The 21,748-nt window shown below is 40.9% G+C and overlaps 1 protein-coding gene across 1 annotated transcript in view; it reads right to left on the reverse strand.

Annotated features, from left to right (window-relative positions):
• Positions 1-80: 80 nt before the first annotated feature.
• The window catches only part of LOC142965573 (uncharacterized), a gene marked incomplete at its 5' end in the record, with an annotated part of 75,479 nt that continues 53,811 nt past the window's right edge, over positions 81-21,748 (reverse strand). Inside the window, 23 exons of the mRNA XM_076106564.1 lie at positions 81-4,822; positions 5,876-6,092; positions 6,209-6,328; positions 7,663-7,944; positions 8,076-8,270; positions 8,372-8,422; positions 9,683-9,727; positions 11,302-11,372; positions 11,621-11,776; positions 12,019-12,210; positions 12,298-12,380; positions 13,859-13,973; positions 14,090-14,156; positions 14,245-14,321; positions 14,449-14,579; positions 17,599-17,719; positions 17,817-17,934; positions 18,040-18,165; positions 19,091-19,234; positions 19,354-19,463; positions 19,567-19,713; positions 20,274-20,380; positions 21,071-21,245. Of these exons, the coding sequence (XP_075962679.1) occupies positions 4,764-4,822; positions 5,876-6,092; positions 6,209-6,328; positions 7,663-7,944; positions 8,076-8,270; positions 8,372-8,422; positions 9,683-9,727; positions 11,302-11,372; positions 11,621-11,776; positions 12,019-12,210; positions 12,298-12,380; positions 13,859-13,973; positions 14,090-14,156; positions 14,245-14,321; positions 14,449-14,579; positions 17,599-17,719; positions 17,817-17,934; positions 18,040-18,165; positions 19,091-19,234; positions 19,354-19,463; positions 19,567-19,713; positions 20,274-20,380; positions 21,071-21,245 (2,909 nt within the window). The remainder of the gene's footprint in view (positions 4,823-5,875; positions 6,093-6,208; positions 6,329-7,662; positions 7,945-8,075; positions 8,271-8,371; positions 8,423-9,682; positions 9,728-11,301; positions 11,373-11,620; positions 11,777-12,018; positions 12,211-12,297; positions 12,381-13,858; positions 13,974-14,089; positions 14,157-14,244; positions 14,322-14,448; positions 14,580-17,598; positions 17,720-17,816; positions 17,935-18,039; positions 18,166-19,090; positions 19,235-19,353; positions 19,464-19,566; positions 19,714-20,273; positions 20,381-21,070; positions 21,246-21,748) is intronic.

The following is a 21,748-nucleotide window of genomic DNA, read 5'->3' on the forward strand; positions in this document are numbered from 1 at the left end:
CAACGCATATAATTGGTCTGTGTGTTTCCTGGAGTGTTAAAGTCAATCTCCCCTCCATCAAAAGAACCACACAACATGAGTCACATGACAAACACCATACTCATTTATTTAAAGAGAATTACTGTACATTTAAAAAACAGGAAGAAGAGATAAATAAAGCTTTATTATTTATAATAAAAAAAATTATCATCAAACTAAACAAAATCCAGTTATCAGTACTTTGGAAGTTCAAATTTGTACATAAAACATATTTACAAAATTTGTTGCTTTGCCCTTTTTTCTTTGTACATAAAACAAGAAAAATAAACATTGTACCTTTTTGTTTTTAGTACAAATACATTTCAAAAAGCTCACAGTGCAAAAACTGTAAGGTTTAATGTGAGTGCGTAAAATTCCTTGTGAATGGTTTTAGTAAAATTCTAGTGCACACTGAATGGTAATGTGGAGGAGGAGAGAGCGGGGCCTCAGACCACCACTAAACTCATGATCGTACATCGTTTCTGTGATTTTAGCTTATTATGTTTCAGGCATCCAAAAACTGCAGATTGGGTGTTGAACCGTACAATGGGAAAACAATGGAGAACAGCCCTAAACTCAGGAAAGTGAAACCCACTGAAGGACGTCACTCTGGGGGGTTATCTGGACCAGAGAGGGGGCTGGATGATAAGTGTAAATTAGTATTTAAATGAATCTCCCTCTTTACAGCAGGACTCTGGCTGCCACCATGTGAACGTGTTGCTGTGATGTACTCTTACTAAGAAAACATCACTTGAATCCTCTGTTCCCTTAAGATTGAAATGCAGAACAGTGTTGGAATAAAGACAAATGAAAGAAAGGACACCTTGTGGTTTTTGAGAAGGCGAATAGATTTGGACTATGTGCTTGGTAATCTTTCTAAAGTTTCAGACAGCTGAGGCAGCTGAATTTATAGTGCAGCATTACACCAAATACTGTGTATCAGTGTGATTTTCAAAATACTACTTTAATAGTCATTAGATACATACTTTTAAAAATACTTGCGGCACATCCCGATCCAACACATTAAAGACAACAAAAGTAATAAATTAAAAAGGTTTGCGATCTTAGACAATTATCTTTAAATTTGGCAGTTTTTTTTTTTTTTGGATCCATTTCACAACAGTTCATCTACTCAAGGCTAGCTTTGTAATTCAGTCTGACTGGAATCCCAATTAGCCAATTAATATATATATATATATTAAAGCAATTTTTACATGTATTGCTGATATTTGTATTACTGAAAAGGGAAGAAAAACAAAATCCATACAAAATGCTGCTTCTAGCCAACACACCATGTAAAGAGGCTGGTGCTGCTAAATGTAGCTTAAAAGCTAAGGACAAACAGTGTTCTGTTAGCGGTGGCGTTAAAGGATAACGGCTACATGACTTAACATGTAAACTGACCCGTGTTTATGCTTGTGGGTAGATTTTTTTAAAAACTGTGCACCACAGCTGGCTAGCTAACTAGCTCTCTAGTCTTCAAACTGAAGTCAGTGGTAAAGTTTGAAAGCTAGTTTAGCGAGCCAAAGCAGGAGGAGGAGAGGTTAGAGAGCTGAAGTAGTAGTTCAAAGTCTGTTTGAGGTTCCTGTCCCAGTGACGGTTCTAGCTTTAAAGCAACACAGTGTTGAATTAAATATCCGTTGTAGACGGAGAACGATTAGTTGCACATAGGGCATCGTATTTACAGAGCAGATCTGTATACTGAAGCACAAAATGCACATAACAGGTCACTCATTTGAATCCAATTAAGGCTGTGTGGTACTGGGGTCATTTTTAAATATATTACTGTTGAAGGAACTGGTTTTTGATGTGAATCGGCGTGAAAAAAAACTGTTTTGTTCTCGAGTCTCCAAAGGAACCCAAGTGTGTTTTCTTTGCCCTTGAATCGGAAAACTGAAAGGAAGACCAACCACCGCTGGTGATCACACACATACACAACAGTGAGAGGAGCGCAAGAGAGCTGCAAGTGCATTAAGAAATGGAAGAGTTTCAGCTAGAAATCGGCTCCTCTCAGCAGCGCGGCGGAAAACGACAGAGGGCTGAAATATTAATCGCGCTTTGGATGCATTTGTCCCTTTCAGATGCATTTAAAATGACGGGGACATCTGCAATGCAATGCAGACACTCAAAGGGATTATAAGTAGATTTAAAGTATCTGTAAAATTATTTTGAGAGAAACTATTTTTAAATAGTTATCCTCGTTTCACTCTTGATCCAAAGGACATATGAATTGTATTTACAATAAAATAAAAAAATATGTTTTGAGTAAAAAAAAAAAAAAAAAGGCCCCGCTGTTTATCCTGAGTTCAATTCACACTTCAGTTTCAGTTCAATTCAATTAATTCAGGGTTGTTTGTCCAAATAATAAAATTCTGGCTCTGGATTAAACCTGGTTTTTGGTTTGTACTGTAAATTCTCAAATAATGGCTGGATGTGAAATAACGGCAAAAAAAACAATTGAAAAAGTCCAGTAAATATACTAGACGTTAAAGGTAACGTGGACGTAATGTGTATTTCCATCGGTCGACAGAGTCACCCTCCGTAATCTGAGCGCAGCAATACTCTTCTCTTTTTGGCAGAATTCGCTTCCATTGATTCAAATTTGTTTCTAAATAAAAGACCTAACAGACGGAAGAAGTCTTGAACGGCAACAAACTAACATGACAAATGGAAGTGGAATCAGAAAACAAGTAGTGTCCTACTAAAACACTCAGATCCGATGTGCTTAAAAGGACCAGGGGAGGTTAGAAATAAAAGGCCCGTCTCTGCTTCTCTGTTACACTGAGCTAAATAAAGTCTCCAGCCACTATTTGACAATGTACAGTATTGATGATTGCTCAATAATGATTGGTACCGATTTATGTGACAGTTAACCCTTTAGGATTCATTTTTCTTACATGACTTATTTACAAATTTGAATGTAAACTCAATGATTGTCTCTCTTTGAAGACTTTCTACAAAGTTTGGCTTGGCGATATTATTTTTCTTTCGCATATCAACAATTATGACATAGGGGCAAATGTATACAACATTACTTGTAAAATAATCAAAATTGATTTACATCAACATGGATGTTAGAGGTGCTCAGAATCGTGCCAAATTCAATCTGCTGATGAAGACCGCTCGATGTGGTCGAAAGCTCCGGGAGAGCTGCTAAATGGATCTTGAGGGAGGATTGTTTCCAAAGTCGAGAGTGAACTAGCGAGCTCAGTCATAGTGACATTCGACGAGTGAAGCCCTTTAAATGTGTAAAACATAAACGACTGCAAATTCGTTTTGTTCTGTTTCTTAACTCGCAGAGAGTCGTTCATTTTGACCTAAGAAGTTCACAAAGGCATTAACATGATATGATCACGTCATCTCAATATAAATCCAGGACAAGTCGAAATATTCTGTACTGCTGCTCTCATGGGGCGATGCTTTCTTTTATAATTCGGTCATTTCCAAATGGTTGCCTAGTAATTTACCACAAAGAACGGTGTCAAACTATAGGGACGTGCAAAACTGTACTTTCACAATACAATTTAACATATACTGAAAATAAAGTTTGCAGTAATGAAAGGCAGATTTACTTGGATTTAAATGGAGCTAAGCTATTAGGGACGTTCCCATTTCCCCTGTTTAGTACCAATTACTGAGACTAATCATGATTCAATTATTAAAGGGGAAATGACAGACCCTTAAAATCAAGCATCACTCTCTCGTGTGTGTGTATATAAAGTGCATGTTGAAGATCTCTGTATTCCTCATCCTGTTGAGCTGCAGTTACAGTTGCACTGCTGTGATTGTCACACCGAAAAAGGCGATTAAAGATGATTTGTTGAATGATGAATTCTCTAGAGATTGGCAGTGACTTTCCGACGACATTATGAAACACCTGCTTTGAGCGTTCGTTGCACTGTGGTTGCATCCATCAGACAGAGACTGTATCGGAGACTTAAGGCACTAAAAGTCTTTGGTGATCATTCCCACTCTTGTGTCTCCACGGACTCATCCGTCTCTCTCTGGTGGCCGACGTGTAGTCGATCGATTGCGTCTGGAAGCCTGCGGCCTTTGTTCTGCACACGGTGACCTCGTTCGGAGGTTGCTATCTGCTGACACCACGTGGTGCGGCGGTCTGTTACTCCCTTGACGGACGAAGCCAGAGTTGAGGAAAACGTGCGGACAGACGCGTCACACGTTGGATTAAAAGCTCAGTTTCGGACTCAGGACTGTGTAAACTACTCCCGGAGGAGTCACCGGCACCACAAAGCGCAAAAAGTGAAGTTAGTTGAAAGAAATGGTACTCGTTGGTTTGTGTTAAAGCTACAGTTTGAAGTCTCGAGGAGATTTGAGTGTTCTCCCGACAGCTGGGAGAATTAAAGAATACCGTTTCCTCTCGTTTGATCCTCCTTGGCATCTCTTACTGATGGAAGGTTGTGGGAAGGTTGTGGGAAGGGGGGGGGGGGGGGGGGGATTCTTGGCATATTTGTCGAATAAAAGTCCCCCTGATTGAATCACCAGCTCAACATGACTTCACCTGGAGACTCAGTGAGTAGGTCAGAGTTACTTTTTTTGCCTGGGACGCATGCAGGTTAGTTGGACTGTCATCCCTTAGGTAGGGACAGTGTCCAGAGGCCAGGTCGTCTGCAGAAAAAGACCCCATGTGGGCATTTCATATCCAAATAGAGAGTTAAGGGGACACTTGGGGGTCCTGTCTGCTGCACTGGCCAGGTTAGAGGTTCACATGTGAGTCATCACCGTCCTCAGCAGAAGAAGATGTCCCCGTCGTTCTGAGGATCCGACATCACTGCAGCTTTGCTTTCTGAAAGAGACACAAAGACACAAATCATAATCTGGCCTAGAAATGGTCCGGCACATAATTAACATAATAAGATAAAACATGTTAGTCAGTGAGTTTTAGAGGAGCTGGTAGGTGGATTTTGTTACTTTTGGACACAGCCAGGCTAGCTAATTCCCCCTGTTTCCAGCATTTATGCTAAGCTAGGCTAACAATCTCCTGGCCTGGTTGTACGGATTGTAAAGCCCTCTGAGGAAAATTTGTGATTTTGGGCAATCCAAAATAAATTGAATTGGCCATAGCGTGATATTTACTGTCATGTATTACCAAGAATCTGGCAATACATTATGTATCATGATACAGGGGTTACAATTCAATACAATTGCGATACTGTAAGCAGGGCGATATATTGCAATTTTTCAAAACTAATATTAGGAAAACTATTATAGTGTAGAAGAGAACGCACCATCATATGCATATAATCTGAGCAAAAAAACAGGGTTTCAATCAGAACAGTGGGATTTGCATTTATCACAGATCCCCTTGACATCATAGCACTGCTTTCTGTGCTTACTGAGCCGCTGTCTGCCACAAATCTTTAGATGTAAACTATCTATAAAAAAATAAGTTTAGTGCTGTTGATAAATGATACAGTATCACAAAACATTATAATGCAATACTCAATATTTTCTTCACTACCTTACATTAAAATGGTATCAGCCGGACTCTCAAGGCCTTTACACACCAATGGGAATGAAGAATAAATTACACAAAAATGTGAAATACTCCTGAATATTATATTATATTATATAAAGGACGGAAGGAGTGGATCTGGCGTGCGCTGCCTTTGTCAAGGTTGAAATGAGTAATAAAGTTCGCCATCTTTGTTTAGAGCCTCCAGATCGTTGATTTATAATCCTCATAACTGTATGCACAACTCAACACATTCGGTAAAACATGATTGGTTGATTATTCAAAAGAGAAGAAGCAAAGAGATTCTGTCTTCATATTAAGATATATTCCAGGTGAAGAAACAAGAGGACCGGCTAATACCAGGATAGACTTTGTTCATTGCACCTGTCTGTGTCTGCTCTCCTTTGCCGTTCTTCTTCCTCTTGTCTTTCTTCTCCTTGGGTTTGGCCAGCTGGAGCAGTCTGTTGGGGAGCTGGGACTCCTTCTCGGCTCCCTGAGCCTTGGAGGAGGACGAGGAGAAGGGATTGAAGTTTTTCCCCATCCTCTTGGATCCAATGCGGAGGAAGGGCTCTTTGGTCGGGGCGGAGGATGAGAGCTCCACCTGTGGTACATCAAGAAACAAAGGACAGCTCTTTTTACTTGTTCCGAGACTCGTGGAGCAGCCGACTAAACTGTAGGTAAACACTGGTTTGGTCTCCTTCTGTCAATTATTTTTACCACTTTTTGCTGTTCTGCTGCTTCTTTTGAGTCAAGATCCAGAGACCCGGAGCTGTGGAACCTTATGGAGTCCTCAGAGGTAGTGGAGGGAGTCCGCTGGTACCGCTGAAGCTGCTCCGACTGTAAATTACAGAGACACCAGAGACATGGTCACACACACCGATAACCCAGTAGTAACAGCCTTAAAGGGAACTACTCCGTCCAGCTGTCAGAGCTACCATGGAGCCCACACTGTCACTAACTTTCCACCTGTCTTCTTATTATAGGATCAGTTGTGCATCTCTAGAATGATGTCTTATGACTTTATTACTTCATGCTTTCACTGATATTAATGCTTTTCTATAACCTATGAAAGAATGATCCATTTTCATGATCTGTTTAAGTATGACCTCCTGATTTTGTAGGTCTTATTATTTCATTTTATGTATTTGTTTTTGTCATATTAGGAATCGTTTGATTATCTTGTTATTTTTTGTTAAATAAAGGATGTCCATACAACTGCACGCCCTGCATCATTTTTTGGAAAGAAATCGATTTCAGATAGAAGCAGACAAAACAGTCTACAATATGCGTTTCAAGGATAAATCGAGGATGTCAAACTGATTTAGCAGCAAATACAGGTTAAATAAATAACAGAATGAAAGTGAAATGAATTTCAGGAACAACACTGTTCCTTTCAAGCTGGTTAGGTCATTCACTAAAAACTAAAAATGTGTAGAAATTCAGTCTACCTTCAATAGCTAGCGTAGCATAGAAGTGCTGACGCTATTAATGATGTGCTGACGTACTCCGCTAATGTTAGCTCCATAGGTTTTTTGACATAGAAACGTAACATAACAATTGCATGAGTCATAGGAGCAGAGCCGGATAGTTGTCAGCCGGGTGATGCTACACTATGATTGGCCAGTCTGCGTTCCGGGGGGCGGGACTTGGAGAAAGGTCAATTGAGTGTTTGTGGGGTATCCCCATAAATTTGCGACAATTTGTGACAAATTGTAGCGCTAAACTCGTGTTTGATTTTATATGGTTACAACTATGGTTATATTCATGTGTAAAAATTTAACAAATTAAATACCCAAATCTGAAAAACCTAATTCACAAAACATAATACAAATCAAATGTGATCTAAGATTTATGTGACACTTTTATCGCAAACATGAAACGTGACGAAGCCAGTAGTAAAAAGCTGTCCTCTGAAAGTCTGGTGATAAAATAATAAAAAGACACAAATATGTTGCAGCAATTGTTTTTAGTCTCATTGTCAACAGTGTCAGTGTAACTCAGAGAGCAGCTCTAATCACACAGAGGACCAGAGGGACCCGTGTAGGTGGACGTCTGCTCCGACTACAGCAATGGACTAACATGGTCACCCTTGTTCTGACCCAGTTTACATTCAAATCTCTGCATCATTACAGGACTCTGCATGGAGACAACCCCCCCTCCCGGACTCTGACCTCGTCTCTCTTCATGGCTTCCAGTCTCTCGGTGTCTCTCCTCAGAGCCTCCTTGTCTCTCTCCAGCCTCCTCTGTGCCTCCCTCAGCCTCTCCAGCTCCACCTGGTATTCTTCTTTCCTCCTCTGCAGTGTCTGCCACTCCTCCGTCACCTCCCGACGCCTCCTCCTGGTCTGCTCCTCGTCCACCCTCAGCCTCTCCTCCCGCTCTGCCAGACATTTCTCCTTCAACTCCCAAGCCTTCTCTCGCCTCCTCTTTTCCTCCTGGTGTGCGGCCTGCTGTTTCTGCAACGAACCACAAAAGAACACAAACATAGATAAACTAAATTAAAAAAAATTGAGTGGACATGGCTCGAATGGCGCCATGATCATTATGTGAAAGAAAGACTAAAGAGGAAGTGGCAGTGAAAGTGAACCTGCAGGGTGGCCGCCTCCTGCCGCTGTCTCTCCAGACTCCTGTGTTTCTCCTGCTCGATGAGGGAGGAGGGGCGGGACGACGAGGACGACGAGAGCGAGGAAGAGGATGAGTGTCTGGAGGAATTGGCGGTGAGCCGCTCGCTCAGCGTCTGCCGCTGGTCCTCGACGTACGAGTCCTGCTGGACCACCACGGCCTGGAGGCAGGAGAAGAGGAGTTAGAATGAAAGTCAGATGTAAACAGGGCCTCTGTGTGCGTTTGTGGTATCTTTTTTTACTAGAGGTGTGTCGCTGGTACCTGGAGTGAAATCAGCAGGTCGTGGAGATGCGTCATACTGTGCTGCACCTGCTGGAATCACACAGCGTTAAATTACATCGCGGTTTCAGTGATGATAGATTGAACTATTTTAAGACCCAGCAAGTTTGTAGACTTGATCATTTGAGTCTTCTCTAAACAATGATGCCAGAAAATGTGTTCAACTTTCATTCTGACGTAATATTAATGTACAGCTTTTCAAAACAATAGTGTGGCAATGCTTGCTGGGTAATTTACATCAAACACAGGGGAAGACCAAAGTCCTAAAACAGCAGCAGCGCTTAAAGTTGTAGCACAGTTATTTCAGATGTTATTTTCTATTTTAACTTCTTTTTTTTTAAAAAGCCTCCTGTGGACAGGTGTTGTAAATTTGCATTTCGCTACAAACACTTAACACAGCGCATCTGGGCTTTGTGTATAAATGTATGTTACAATTCTAATGCTACTGTGATGTCCATATCAAATAAAAATAAACATTAACATGAATCAGACGTTTACAGTGAAAACGTCACGACAGTGAGGGCAGACTATCATCGAAGAGAAGCCAATGGTAGACCGACATGGAACTCAGGAATAATATCACACTTTTCAGGAGAATGTTCAAAGAGTAATATCTTCGCTAACTGAGGATTTCTGTAAGTAAGAAAATATGCTTGTTTATCAATCGTATTTTTTGGAAACAAGCCTTTATAGAGGGGAACAAGGGCCATTTTTAAAAACTGTATATTACTCTGGAGGCTATATAACATGAAGGAAGAAAATACTGCAACCTGCTAATGAACTTGCATATTATGCGGGAGTGCCGGGATATCACGAGGGGACGGTAAATGGTAACTGCCTGCTGCTGGCGATATGGATGCAATATACTTAAACATGCTGTCACTCTCTGAATCTATTTTATGCAAACAGTAAACACTTGTGTGACAGGGAAACTGTGTCATATCTTTCTGACTTAATTCATCTTCCAGTAATTGTAGTTTATGCAAGCGCTGAGCATCTCGCTCTCAGGGGAATTGCGGCTAGCAACACGCACGACACATTATGTTTGGTAGCTAGCTAGCTAGTTAGATAGTAAGATAACGGCAGCGTTAGCTTATTCCATGAATACAGTTCTCGACTTTTGTTGACGAAGTAAGGCAAGTGGTTCTTCAATGTGGAAACTCTAACCTATGCCATATTTACTGTGTACAGGTATGGTTTCTGTGTTTCTGGCTACAACTTTGCCCTGCAGTGAGTGTAAGAAACAAGCCAGTAGGGTGGGGCAGGGTTGAAACAAGAAGCCCACACACTTACCTCATTGTTTCTCTTCAGCAACATCTGAAGGCTGGCAGTGGCTCCCTGAGGCACACACACACACACACAATTCATATTAATGTTTACAGCACATTTAATATCACACAGCCATACTGTAATATAATGCTAGCAGAGAATGTGTAAGGACTGTGAGCAGCAGTGAGATATTACACAGAGGAGCATATGGAATATTATAAGACATTGTTGTGGCTCTTGTTTCTATAGCCATGCTAGCAGCTCTATGAAGCTGCATTTAGACACAGCGGTGCCTTTAGCTAAAGGCTAATTTCAGCATGCTAACACGCTCACAGTGATATTGTTAACATGCTGCTGTTAAGCAGGTAAAATGTTTCCTATGGTGACCATTTTATTTAACATGTTAGCATGCTAACATTAGCTAGTTGAAGTCCGGGGATCACCAATGCGGCAATCTCCGGTTCTGCAGAGTTAAGTCGATGTGGAAGTATCTTAAAACTTTCATTCTCTCTAATGACCAGCAGGGTCTCCAGCAACTCCTTCGGTTGCAAAAAGAAATCTGATTGTATAGAAGTCTATGACACTAGCGGTGACTTTGCAGATTTAAACCAGCTGAAACTTCTCAAGTGTGCCAAGCGTGAAGTAAAACTGCAGTAGCCAAGTCTTTGGTTTATTCATCATATATGTACTGTCTTATTTAAAATGTATTTATAATTAATTTATTCAAATTAATTATAAATTCATTTATTTGTTGATTATAATTTGCATTATCAATATAAATCTGCAAAGTAACTAAAGGTTTTAAATAAATATAGTGTATAGCAGTACAAAGTAGCAGACAAAGGAAACACTCAAGTAAAGTACCTCAAAACTGTACTTAAGTTCATAACTTGAGGTTTCACCACCACTATCTTATCATTAGTTATTTATTTTATAGGTAATACAAATCAATTTGTCCTTCCAGATAACAATATTGATTTTAACAGTAAAAATGTTCGTATAAACGTTTTACGCACAAATACAGGATTCATCAATATTTTCTTGGCTGGATTTGTTCGTTGACATTTAGAACTCTCTCAGACCATGTGAACACACAATGGATGACGAAAATGTCTTAAAAAATGTAAACACAACTTTCAACTAAATGCAGAGCATATTAAAAGTGCAGTCATTAAATTAGGCTTAACTATAACTATGAAATTGATGCATTTGATCCTCATCAATTATTGTCATACTTAAAATACTCAACTATAAAAAGTCCCAGTCCTAGCTTACAATGGAGTATATGAGAATCTCCATCGTGAAATGCAACACTTTGGGGCTCCATTGTTTGTATTTGTAGTGCCTTGAAATTGCATGAATTTGAGAATTAGTTTGTTTCCTTATATAAAGAAATCAATCAGAATAAACTGATTAGCGAATTAAACCCACTGTGAGTGTGTTCACAGTTAACCAGACATCTCACTGATGAGAACTGCAGGAATTAACCGCTGGCTCGGAAACATTTTCATCCATTCCTGCTTTGTTTATCTAGTACACTCAGTGACACCGACATCCATTTTTCAAAACAGATCTTGGAACAAAATGCTTCCATAAATAATGCATTGTGGAGACGCAAATATGGACCACACACACACACACACCTTCTTCAACACGCTGTCTGACTCAGTCCTGCGGAGGTCCAGTGATTCCTCCCCCTCTTCCTTCTCTCCATCTGGGGACAAAGAAGAAAAGAGGAGCCGAGAAGTGCATCAGGTTTTTTTGTCACAGCAGCAAACATGTGAGATAAAACAGCTGTCCAGTTGTCAAGATAAAAAAAAAAAAATCATTCCTCAAAAGGAAACAATGTACATCAGCACTGACTGTAGTACACCTGTTGTCAGCTGGAGCAACGACATGAAACGGCATTTAAGTAACTGCTGACCAAAAGACACGATGTATGTGTGTGTGTGTCTGTCTTACTCTTGCTGCTGTTCATCTGATGACTGTCGAAGCCTCCGAATGTTTCCGCTCTCCTGGGCAGACACACCGGTCCCACGCTGCCCCCTGTCAGGCCGACTGGAACGCTGCAGCCTGCTCCACCAACGCCACTGTTGACTAAACCGTGCAGGGTCTCCACTAGAAAGACACAGGGATATCACACACACGCACACGCGCACACACACACACACACACACACACACACACACACACACACACACACACACACACACACACACACACACACACACACACACACACACACACACACACACACACACACACACACACACACACACACACACACACACACACACACACACACACACACACACACGACAATGCCATGTGACCTCAGAAGCCTTGCTCGCCTTGCTCACCTTCCTTCAGGGCATCCTTCATGATCGGCTCCCCCTTTGTGACGTTGTCGGGCGCGGCCATGAACAACATCCGCTCCCTGACTGGTGGATTCGTATCGTCAGGGGCGGGACTATAGTCGCCCAGGTCCCTGAAAATGTGGACTTTCTCCTCCAATAAAGAGATGATCTGCTCGTCTTTCCTTCGTAGAAGCTCTGGAATGAAACACAAGAGAACGTATGAGTGATATTAACGCAACGGCATTGAGCAATAGAATATAATACTGTGGGGGGAGGGGTCACCTCGGATCTCCTTTGCTCTGTTCTCCTGCTGCCTCCTGTCCTCTTCCGTCTCACTGGGGACTCCCTCGTCCTCGTCTTTCTCCCTGTCAACGCACAAACACGCCCTCAGTGTGAAGCTCAAAAGTTATCAAACAAGTTTTATTCTCGGACCCAACAAACTGAAGAGCTATTTAAAAGACACTGTGCCATTTAAAGAACGCTGAAATTCATAATCATGTCATAGCTGAGTGGCTGGGAGAATCTGCCTCGTCATCTTAGAAGACTTCGCAGGACTCTGAAGCTTCCCATCCCCTTTTAGGTGTTTTTCTTTGCACATATGAAAACATCTCAGTCCATGTTTTAATGAAAAAACCTAACAGGGTCTTAGTTTTGTAATTTTGGTCATTGTTTCTTTTTCTTTTTCTCACTCACTCACTTCACTCTTCACAAACACTGGTGTTTTTTATTTTGGTTTTGGGACGAGCCTTTTGCTTCCATTACATTTCACTGACTGTAACTTTAAAATCCTGAGTTATAATATTTTTTCAGTAACAAAATGGGAAATAAAAATGAGGGCCCAGCAGGCAAAATGACACCTCCTGTGTGGGTGTGGCGGGGCGTGGTGGGGCGTGTTGACACGCGACGGTGATGTATTCAACCAATAATCAAGCATGCGTAAATCAACAACCCACTACTTGTTCTTAAAAGTAGCACTTTGTTGTTTAGTCTTGGTAATCCTGGAGGCAACTTCGTGATTTGTGATGTTGGGCTGTATAATTCGGATTGACTTGCAATAATGATCTCACCCATCGACAACTGGAATCATCAGACTACTCTGACACATTTGGTTTGAACAAAGGTAAAAACCTTCTCCCCTTCTCTTACATCACAGACAATTTATGCTGCTATCCCACAATCCCAGAGTACGGAGGAGTATTAGAGGCAGGCATAAGGGGAAAAATGGGGAGAAAAAAAAAATAGTTTGCATTTCGAGAATTAAGTCGAAATGTTGACAATAAAGTAAAAATTGTGCTAACGCTAGTAGTTTAATTTACTGTCAAAGTTCAATGTTTATTCTCAACATTTCAACTTTACTCACAACAATCGACTAATTCTAAAAATGGTATTTCAACTTCATACTCAATATTTCAACTTTATTTTCGATAGTATATTTTAACTTCATTCTAGAAATGATATTGAGATTCCCAACATTTCAACTAAATCCTTTAAATGATATTTCGATTTTTTTTTTTTAAATAGAAAAACTTGTTTTAATTAAATTTATTTATTTTTGTCTTATGCCTGGCATTATTTCTGAACACATCAACTTTATTGCAAAAAAACCCTCATTATTTTCCTCTTATGCCTGGCCCTAATGGTCTTCCGTACTAGAGATAGTCACTTTTTTCACACTGAACATTTACAGTGATGAACACGTCGGCGTACTGGGGGGCCTTCATCCTGAGAGAACTTTGTTTAAAGCATGACCCTGTAGTTTACATAGAAAACGAAAGTGCTGAATAGAACTCTGACGTAGTTTTGTACAGTAACGGTAAGAACATAAAGCATGCTGTATCCTCACATGCAGTGCATGGCGTCCTGTATGATAGCCCTCCACGTGTTGCGCTCCTCCTTGCTGCTGGCCAACACCTCCACCATCTCTGGTCTCTCTGTACCAGCTGTGATCAGAAAGAGACCTGCAGGAGACATCACACCCACTCAGTCTACCATTTTTCACCCAATTCACTGATCACATCAACACAATCGCGGGCTCGTTCGTGGATGTAATGCTGTGTATGCGAAGCAGACTGACCTCGCTCCTCATTGGCCACTTCTCTGACTATCAGATTCTGTAAAGAGATGACCGTAGAGCGCTGATCCTGAAGGAAAAGAGTTCCACATCAGACTGAATCTTTGTAAAAAATATATATGGAAAAATGAGCAGATACTGTCACTGCAGGTACTTACCAATGAGGCAAAGACATATTTCTGGTCTTTTTCCTGAAGAAAGATCAACACGTCCGATAGGAGCATGGCCTGGACATCTGCAACACAAAAGACGATGATTGCAGCATCCTGTATGGTGTCTGAGTCAACTGGTTTACGTCGTTTTCCATTTTCCTCTGTGCAGAACAAAGCAATGAGTGCATGTGTTTCAAGAGACCGGAGTACCTTTGAGTCGTCCAGCAGAGTTCTTCAGCTGCAGCGCTCCATCGTGCAGCAGCCTCCTTCCTCTGATCAGGTCCTCTTTAGCAAACATCTGGCCGCTCTTCATCCTCATGATGGACTTGCTGTCAGTGCGACTGGGAGATCACAGGAAACATATTCCATGTTTAACCTTTTCAGGCCCTTATCTCTCATCCACACAACGCTGGAGTTGCAAAGACGTGTATTGATAAAACACATATTGGACTGACGGGTTCCAGCTCTGGAAACTTTTGTTCTTATGTGAATTTAAAAAAAAGTAAATGTCCACATCTAGAGAGGAGAAATTAGGGAAGCAGATAATATTGTACACAGTAGTGTGCTGCTCAATGTATGTTTATTATCCTGTGTTCATTACTTCAGCAAGGAGATCATGTATTTAAACGTGTGCATCTCTGTTTCTGTCCATCCACATCTAATCTCTCATACTGCTGGACCCATCTAAAAGAAATTTGCTCATTTATGAATGTTAGCTCAAGGACCTCTCGTAGTTGACATTTAATGGATAACATATTTCATTGTCAGGGCCAGCTAAGCCTTCTCTGCTGGCCTAAACAGAATCACAAAGTTATAGCTATTTTATCATTTAATAATTTTTCACAAATACACTACATGTATTATAATTTTTTTTCCCATTAGCTTATTGTCTCATTGCACAGCTACTGTCTTCCTCAGTTGCTCCGCTTCCAGCCTGCAGCGCTGCTTCCAGCACAGCTTGTTTTAAGGAGAGCTTTTATCCAATCAGATTCATCCCCTAGTTCTCTATGTAAGAAGAGAGGCCCGATGCCCGCTAGAGAGCCTTTGCAGTTTAAGTGAATGGGGACGATATTGTTGATTGTCATAGTCTTCAACCAATCAGATGTTTAGTTTGACATGTTGGGCGTATTCTTTGACGTGCCAGTGGTCCCGAGGTAGCCTCCTAAGTACATCTGCATTAACGTGCGCTGTGATTGGTCAGTGGGCCAGCGTGACTTTTGTCAAACAGAAAGCTAGCTAGCAGATGCTAATATTTATAAAGAGTTCAGGTTGAAACATATGTAAGAGAAGTTATGACATTGACATGACATTTTTAGCATTTTGCTTGGTGTAGATTCTTTTTTTCTTACCTAGCTTTGTTTTTTTTAACACTCAATGGCTAAAGGAGGAGGAGAAATGGATTTGGGAGTTACGGACTTTGTTATCAAAGAAAGGAGGATGGACTGTGAAGGCAGCTGTGGTAAGTGAACTGCTTTTGTTTTTACATCTGCAGTAGCGTTACTACTGTGTTCATTTGTCTATCGTGTTATTTTTATGAATAATATGAATGGCTCGTGCTCCAGCGCTGCAGTGTTGCTGGATTGATTTGTCATGCTTGACGTTTTATGTTGTAAGTTTGTTCTTGTCATTGTGTTAATTACATTGATTCTGACTTGTCCGTTAATGACGAAGCATCCCGTCATCGCGGGGTTATTTCCGACATTTGATTCTGTTTGAATCATTAGGGAACAGCTAACTGCTGTTGTTTCCCCGCTAAGCTAGTTTAGCTTAGCCTCCCCGAACACACGCAGGGCCTCAGCTGTTTTTTGTTATTGTTCTGGATTCAAAATGTCACACAGCCCGTTGTCTGTTACTTGAGTGCTGTCCACCGAAAACATTATATTTCCCACAATTTAAGCTTCTGCATTTTCCAAATGCACTAGTATTATTCAAACGTATTGTTCGGTTCGTAAGCCTCGTACCAAACGGTTTAATACGAATACGTGTATTGTTACACCCCTAGAAACAAATAACCGTAGCTCAGTAGGACAGCACAGAAGGCCCAGGTAGCTATAAAATGCACGGTCCGCCACTGGCTTTAGTTTCGGACTCTTATTTCTTCTACGGTGCGATTGGCTAAAAGGGTTAAAAAATCAAATATCTAATGGGGCTAATACAGCTAGCAAAGCTAATGGACTGACAGTTTCTGTTCAGACAAAGCGTTTAACAGTCAACATGGATGTTACACAGTAAACTGCAGTTTAATATGACAACACAATTGGCTCAGCACATGGCCGGTTGCTTTTTGTCGGGGCAATTTTTGTCGTTTCATTTTGCCAATTTAATAGTCTGCCTCAGAAGAACAAGTTGCTCAGAGAAAGAGACAGCTGGGGAAAACCAGCATCTAACTCAGTAAACGAAGAGTTTATTTTGACCAAACCAGAGTTGGCGATTGTTGGAACAAACTAAACGAGAAGTTTTTTGTGAGTTGTATTTTGTGTCCGTTGAGTTTGAATGATTTGTGTTTTACAATGAGTCAGCAAGCCATTTTTAGCTAGTCTTAGTTCAGTGAAAGAGAGAAACTTGAATTCAGAAGGTGTGCCATTATATTTCTCTGTTTATTAAGAGGCCTAGGTATTAGAAAATATTTTCTTTCCTTTTTTCTTCTACATTGTTTGTCACTGAGTCTGACTGTCTGTTATTTAGCCGCCATGTTATATATAATTCTTGTAAAGGGCAATATTTGACGTGTAATATGTATAGGCTGAAAGAAAGAGGTTTTGCAACTTTAAGTTCCAAGGGACCCCAGAAGAGCTAAGTTCACAATATTTATTAATATTTTTGTTATTGCGGGGTCAATATGGAGAATGATGGTCTATGTTGTTTTGATTTTGTTTCCCTTTTTTTTTGAAAGAAAGAAAGAAAGAATACTTTCTTGACAGAGAAACAACACAACCTGCTCTGCCAAAGGTGCAAAATGTAGATAAAGATATTTAGTGCCTTCTTATTGGGCATCAACCTCACTTTTGCACGTGCATTGTCGAAAAAATAAAAGCTTACGGACATAGTTAAGCTCACGAGACGCAAAACCTGTACAGATCTGGTGCAGACGTCTGCATAGATTAAAACAAGAGTGAAAAATGCGTCTGATATGCTTGCGGGGGTTCGACAATTGTGGTTTGTATTCGTTAAATCAAACATTACAGCAGCGGTCGTTGCAGACTTTTCTAGTTACCTTATTTTTTATTTGTTCAAGTGGACATTTGACAGGAAACTGTATTTTAATCAGTTCTGTGCATAGTCTGAACTGCCAGGGTGAGCTAAACTGCTGATCTAGGATCTGATGCATACAGTGTGTCGTCTCTAGTCTGCCTAATGTACCTGTACACCTCCCTCAGCCTCTGTTTCTTCTCCTGCTCGTTGACTTTGCTGTCCACAGCCGTGATCAGCTCCTTCACAGAGCGCAGAGCTTCACAGACACAGCCGTGGTCTTCATCCGAGTCTGTCAGAGCAGAGAGGAAACACATAAAGCGTACTCAACATGTACCATACACCGTTCCTTTGAGGCACTTGTTACAGGACGAGTCCTTCATCCTTACCTTTAGTGTGCTGCAGTATCCTCTGGAGGAGAACGGGATATTTGGTGATCCTCTGAGTGACCAACAGAATGCACTCTGGGATGCTGAGTCTCCGCACAATGCTGCTGCTCATCGTTCTCTGCACGAACGCAAAGATACACAAGAGGCGACTTCACAATCAAATCCCATGCAGGCGAAACCGTGGCACTGCCACACACACATGTATAGAAGAGAGAATGCCGACCTTGATGAAAGCCTGGAAGCGTTTGTCTTTGGCGTGCAGGTCTTTGTAGAGGTTGACGGCTTCGTTGTGGTGACTGCAGAATTTCCCGTAAGCTTTCTTCATACGATCAGCACTGCAGCCTGAGAACTGAATTTAAAAACATTAGATTTTTAATATTTCTCTTCTATTTAAACTTCTTTTAAGGTACAAATTGAAGGAAATGGTAGGATCACATTTCAATGGAATTGTAAATAATAATGAGCGTAGTAATTTCTTAACTAAATTAACTTGGCTCAAGGATTGACACTAGGCCTATATGAGAGATAAATCAGATATTTTACTGTATTTAATAGCTGCAACTGCATTTTAGTAGTAACTTAGTTGTAAAGTATCTCTGCTCCATGACAGCCTCAGAAACTTCTGTCTTTCAGCTGCTGACTACAGCTGAGGCGTCATAATTGCATGCAAATTGAACATCTTTGGAAATGATAAATTCAGTATATCATGCTGCGTTAAGATTTGATTCTGACTGGTATTTCCGCACACATCATTGCAGTTTGAATGACAGCGTTGGATTGTCCACTTTATAGGACTATATTAACAAGGTACATTTTTATGTTAAGGGGCCTATTTTACTAAACCCCTCATTAACTATGTTTTCTACTGACGCCTGAGATAGCAGACAAATTATGTTTGTAATTCTACAAAATGCAACGTTTTTGTTGAAAGAGCTTTAAAATAATTTTGGACCCTCATCTTGGTGTTTTGAACTAGATTATTTTTATTAACATGCAAAAACAGGATTAAGGAGTATTTGAGACCTAAATGTGCTTGTCCTGACATTGAATAAAAATCATTTGGTTAATGCAATTTGTCGTTTTTTAACTTTTTGCTGTTTTTGTGGTGAAACGTTTACGCTGCCATCTTGACCAGGATCCCATTTAAAAAAAAGAGATTCAAATATCCTGAATAAATACAGGTTTAATAAAATGAAATAAAATATTGTAGGGGGTCACTGGTCTGCCTTTACAATGTTGCATTTGGTGATAACTCTTTTTTTCTTCTTGCTCACCTGGTTGAGCAGGACGTCCCCGATGCTGAAGATGAAGAAGCTGTCGTTGTTTTGTCCCTCAGTTGATGAAGCTTTCTTTCTCTCCAGGAGCAGGGTGAGGAAATGTGTGTGCGTGTCCAACATGTCATCCAAAACAGGGAAAATCTACAGAAAAACGATCAATAGACTAGCTCTTAAGAGTGTGTAGTTGAAGGATGATTTGTTTATTAATATTGCTGGTATGCATGTCCACAGGGGAAACTGCTCTTTAGCACATCGGTCACCTTGTCCAGAGTGTGAGTGTCGAGCTGCAGCTCCTTCTGAAGACCTTTGTAGTAAACTTCCGACATGATCTTCAGCGTCCTCACATGGTGGAACTCTGTCTGGTACAACTCTGTGGAGAGAAGGGACTCTTATCTCCACGTTTATGGACCAGACAGACGCATTTACACATGAACTTTATCTTCCTTCCAAAACGAGTCGCAACACATTTTTACCGTAGATGACGTCTTGTTTCTTGATTTCATCTTTCTTTAACGTTTTCAAGAACTTCTTATCTATTGTGCCGCTCCAAGAGTCGGCTTCCAGATCTTTAGTGTCGCACTCAAACTCTCCCATCAGCTGGCTGTCCATCATCTCCGTACCTTTGCACACGCAAGAATGATTAGAAGGGCACACGCAGGAATCTGAGTCAACATCATAGACACAACCTTCTGTTAATTAGCCTGTAAATAAAAGATGGATGACAAGAACAGCTCCCCAAAAGTGAAGTCAAAACACCTTGAAACACGAATCATGAGTCTTTGTGAGAGAAGATGCTTCAATTTGACCATAAATGTATCTATAGAGATATTATGGTTAGCCGTTGTGTCTTTCTAGCCACACAGCTACCGCAGTGATAATGCAGCAGCTAGGTGGCTCTTACGCTAACAAGCTGTGGCCGTGCTCTGCTTGCGAATGGCTTGGGTGGGTGTGTGGGCGGGACCTTGATATGCCACCTCCACCTCCCTGATCACACCTGCTCAGTCTGGCTCCAAATGCACAAGATGGCAGCGCTTTTATCCGGGATATTTTGGCTTCATTTTTGTACAGTGGAAGAAAATGCAGATGCGTCATCCATCTATATATACAGTCAATGTGTGTCAGACACACAAAAATACACCACAGTTTTTCTACGTGTATTCACAGTGTGCGAGTATGCTACCTTCATCGGTGAGTGACTCAGTCGAGGCATTGACCTTGCTCCCCTTATGGAGAGAATCAGTGGACTGGGACAGAAACTTCAGGCCTTTGAGTGAAACTTCATCTAACCTACAGGGAACAAAAGGATGATTGAGTTTCTAATAGGTCCACTGCCTACAAATTACAATCACAATCTTTAGTTTGACAGCATATATAACAGCTGCTTCATACTAAGACAGGAATCACAGAAAGATAGACCAGGACAATAAAATACAACAGTAACAAACAAAAGTGGGGGATGGATACAGAAGTAACGAATATATTCAAAACAGACGAGGAACAAAACACACTGCTTACTACAGCTAGAGTATGAAAATGTATTATTTGTAGTGAATTAAAAAGGAAGTCACAAGATGAATGTCAACAGGATGGCTATAAGTACACCTAAATAATCTGTACGAGCATTTCAGTTATAACACAACCTTTTATATAATTACCATGATAACATTTTTGATAAGGAGCCTTTCATTTTTTCAGTCTGAGCTGCGTGAGTGTGTGTGTGCTTGTACATCTATCTTTATGAGGACCTATTTTTTAGACCTGAAGTGTGAGGACATTTTGGAAAGTTACATTTTCAGGCCTGCTTGAGGGTTCAGACTTTGTTTTAAGATTCGGGTTAGAATAAGGTTAGGTTAGCTGTTGGGGTCAGGCACTTAATTGTGATGGTTGAGGTCAGGGTAAAGGGCTAGGAAATGCATTATGTCAATGAAAGTCCTCACAAGGATAGCGGTACAGGGAAGTGTGTGTAAGGTTTCTCACCCTGCTATGTTGCTGGTGGAGATGCTCTTGGCCAGGTTGCTGTGTGGGTTGAAGAGACTGGGGTGTCTCCTTGGGAAAATCACAGGGAGCTGGTCATCAGGGGTGGTTGCTGTGGACCAGCGTTCCCGTGACGATGAGGAGGACGTGGAGGATACAGATGATGCTGAAGATGTAGCTAGATGGGAACATCAAAGTGCACATTTAGGACTTACCATACCAGCAGTAGACTTTCATGCCTAGTTTATTAGGAAATAGTGATTCAGAATTGAGTACTATCACTGAGACCACAGACTGTACATAAGAAGGGGACGTAGTCGTCGTGACGTCACCCTGCCGTTTGAAGCACTAAATGAACATCATGCTGTATTGAATTTGACTTGAAACTAGCGATTTAGACCATAAACTCATGTTTACAATGTTTACTGAGGGAATAAATCAAGTGAGAAGTAGAGTAATTTTCTCATAGACTTCTATACAATCTGACTTATTTTTGCAAACAGAGGGGTCACCCCCTGCTGGTCAGTAGAGAGAATGCACGTCTAATGCTGCGTTCACACCAAACGCGTCGCGAATTATTCGCACGAGTAGATTACATACAAAGTCTATGCACAGACGCGATGAGACTGGCGCGGCGCGAATTTGATTGAGACTGTGATGTGTTTATCAACAGATCTTTGT

This window comes from Anarhichas minor, unplaced genomic scaffold (genome assembly GCF_050575085.1).
Source record: "Anarhichas minor isolate MPS153535 unplaced genomic scaffold, ASM5057508v1 ptg000034l, whole genome shotgun sequence".
NCBI lineage: Eukaryota > Metazoa > Chordata > Actinopteri > Perciformes > Anarhichadidae > Anarhichas > Anarhichas minor.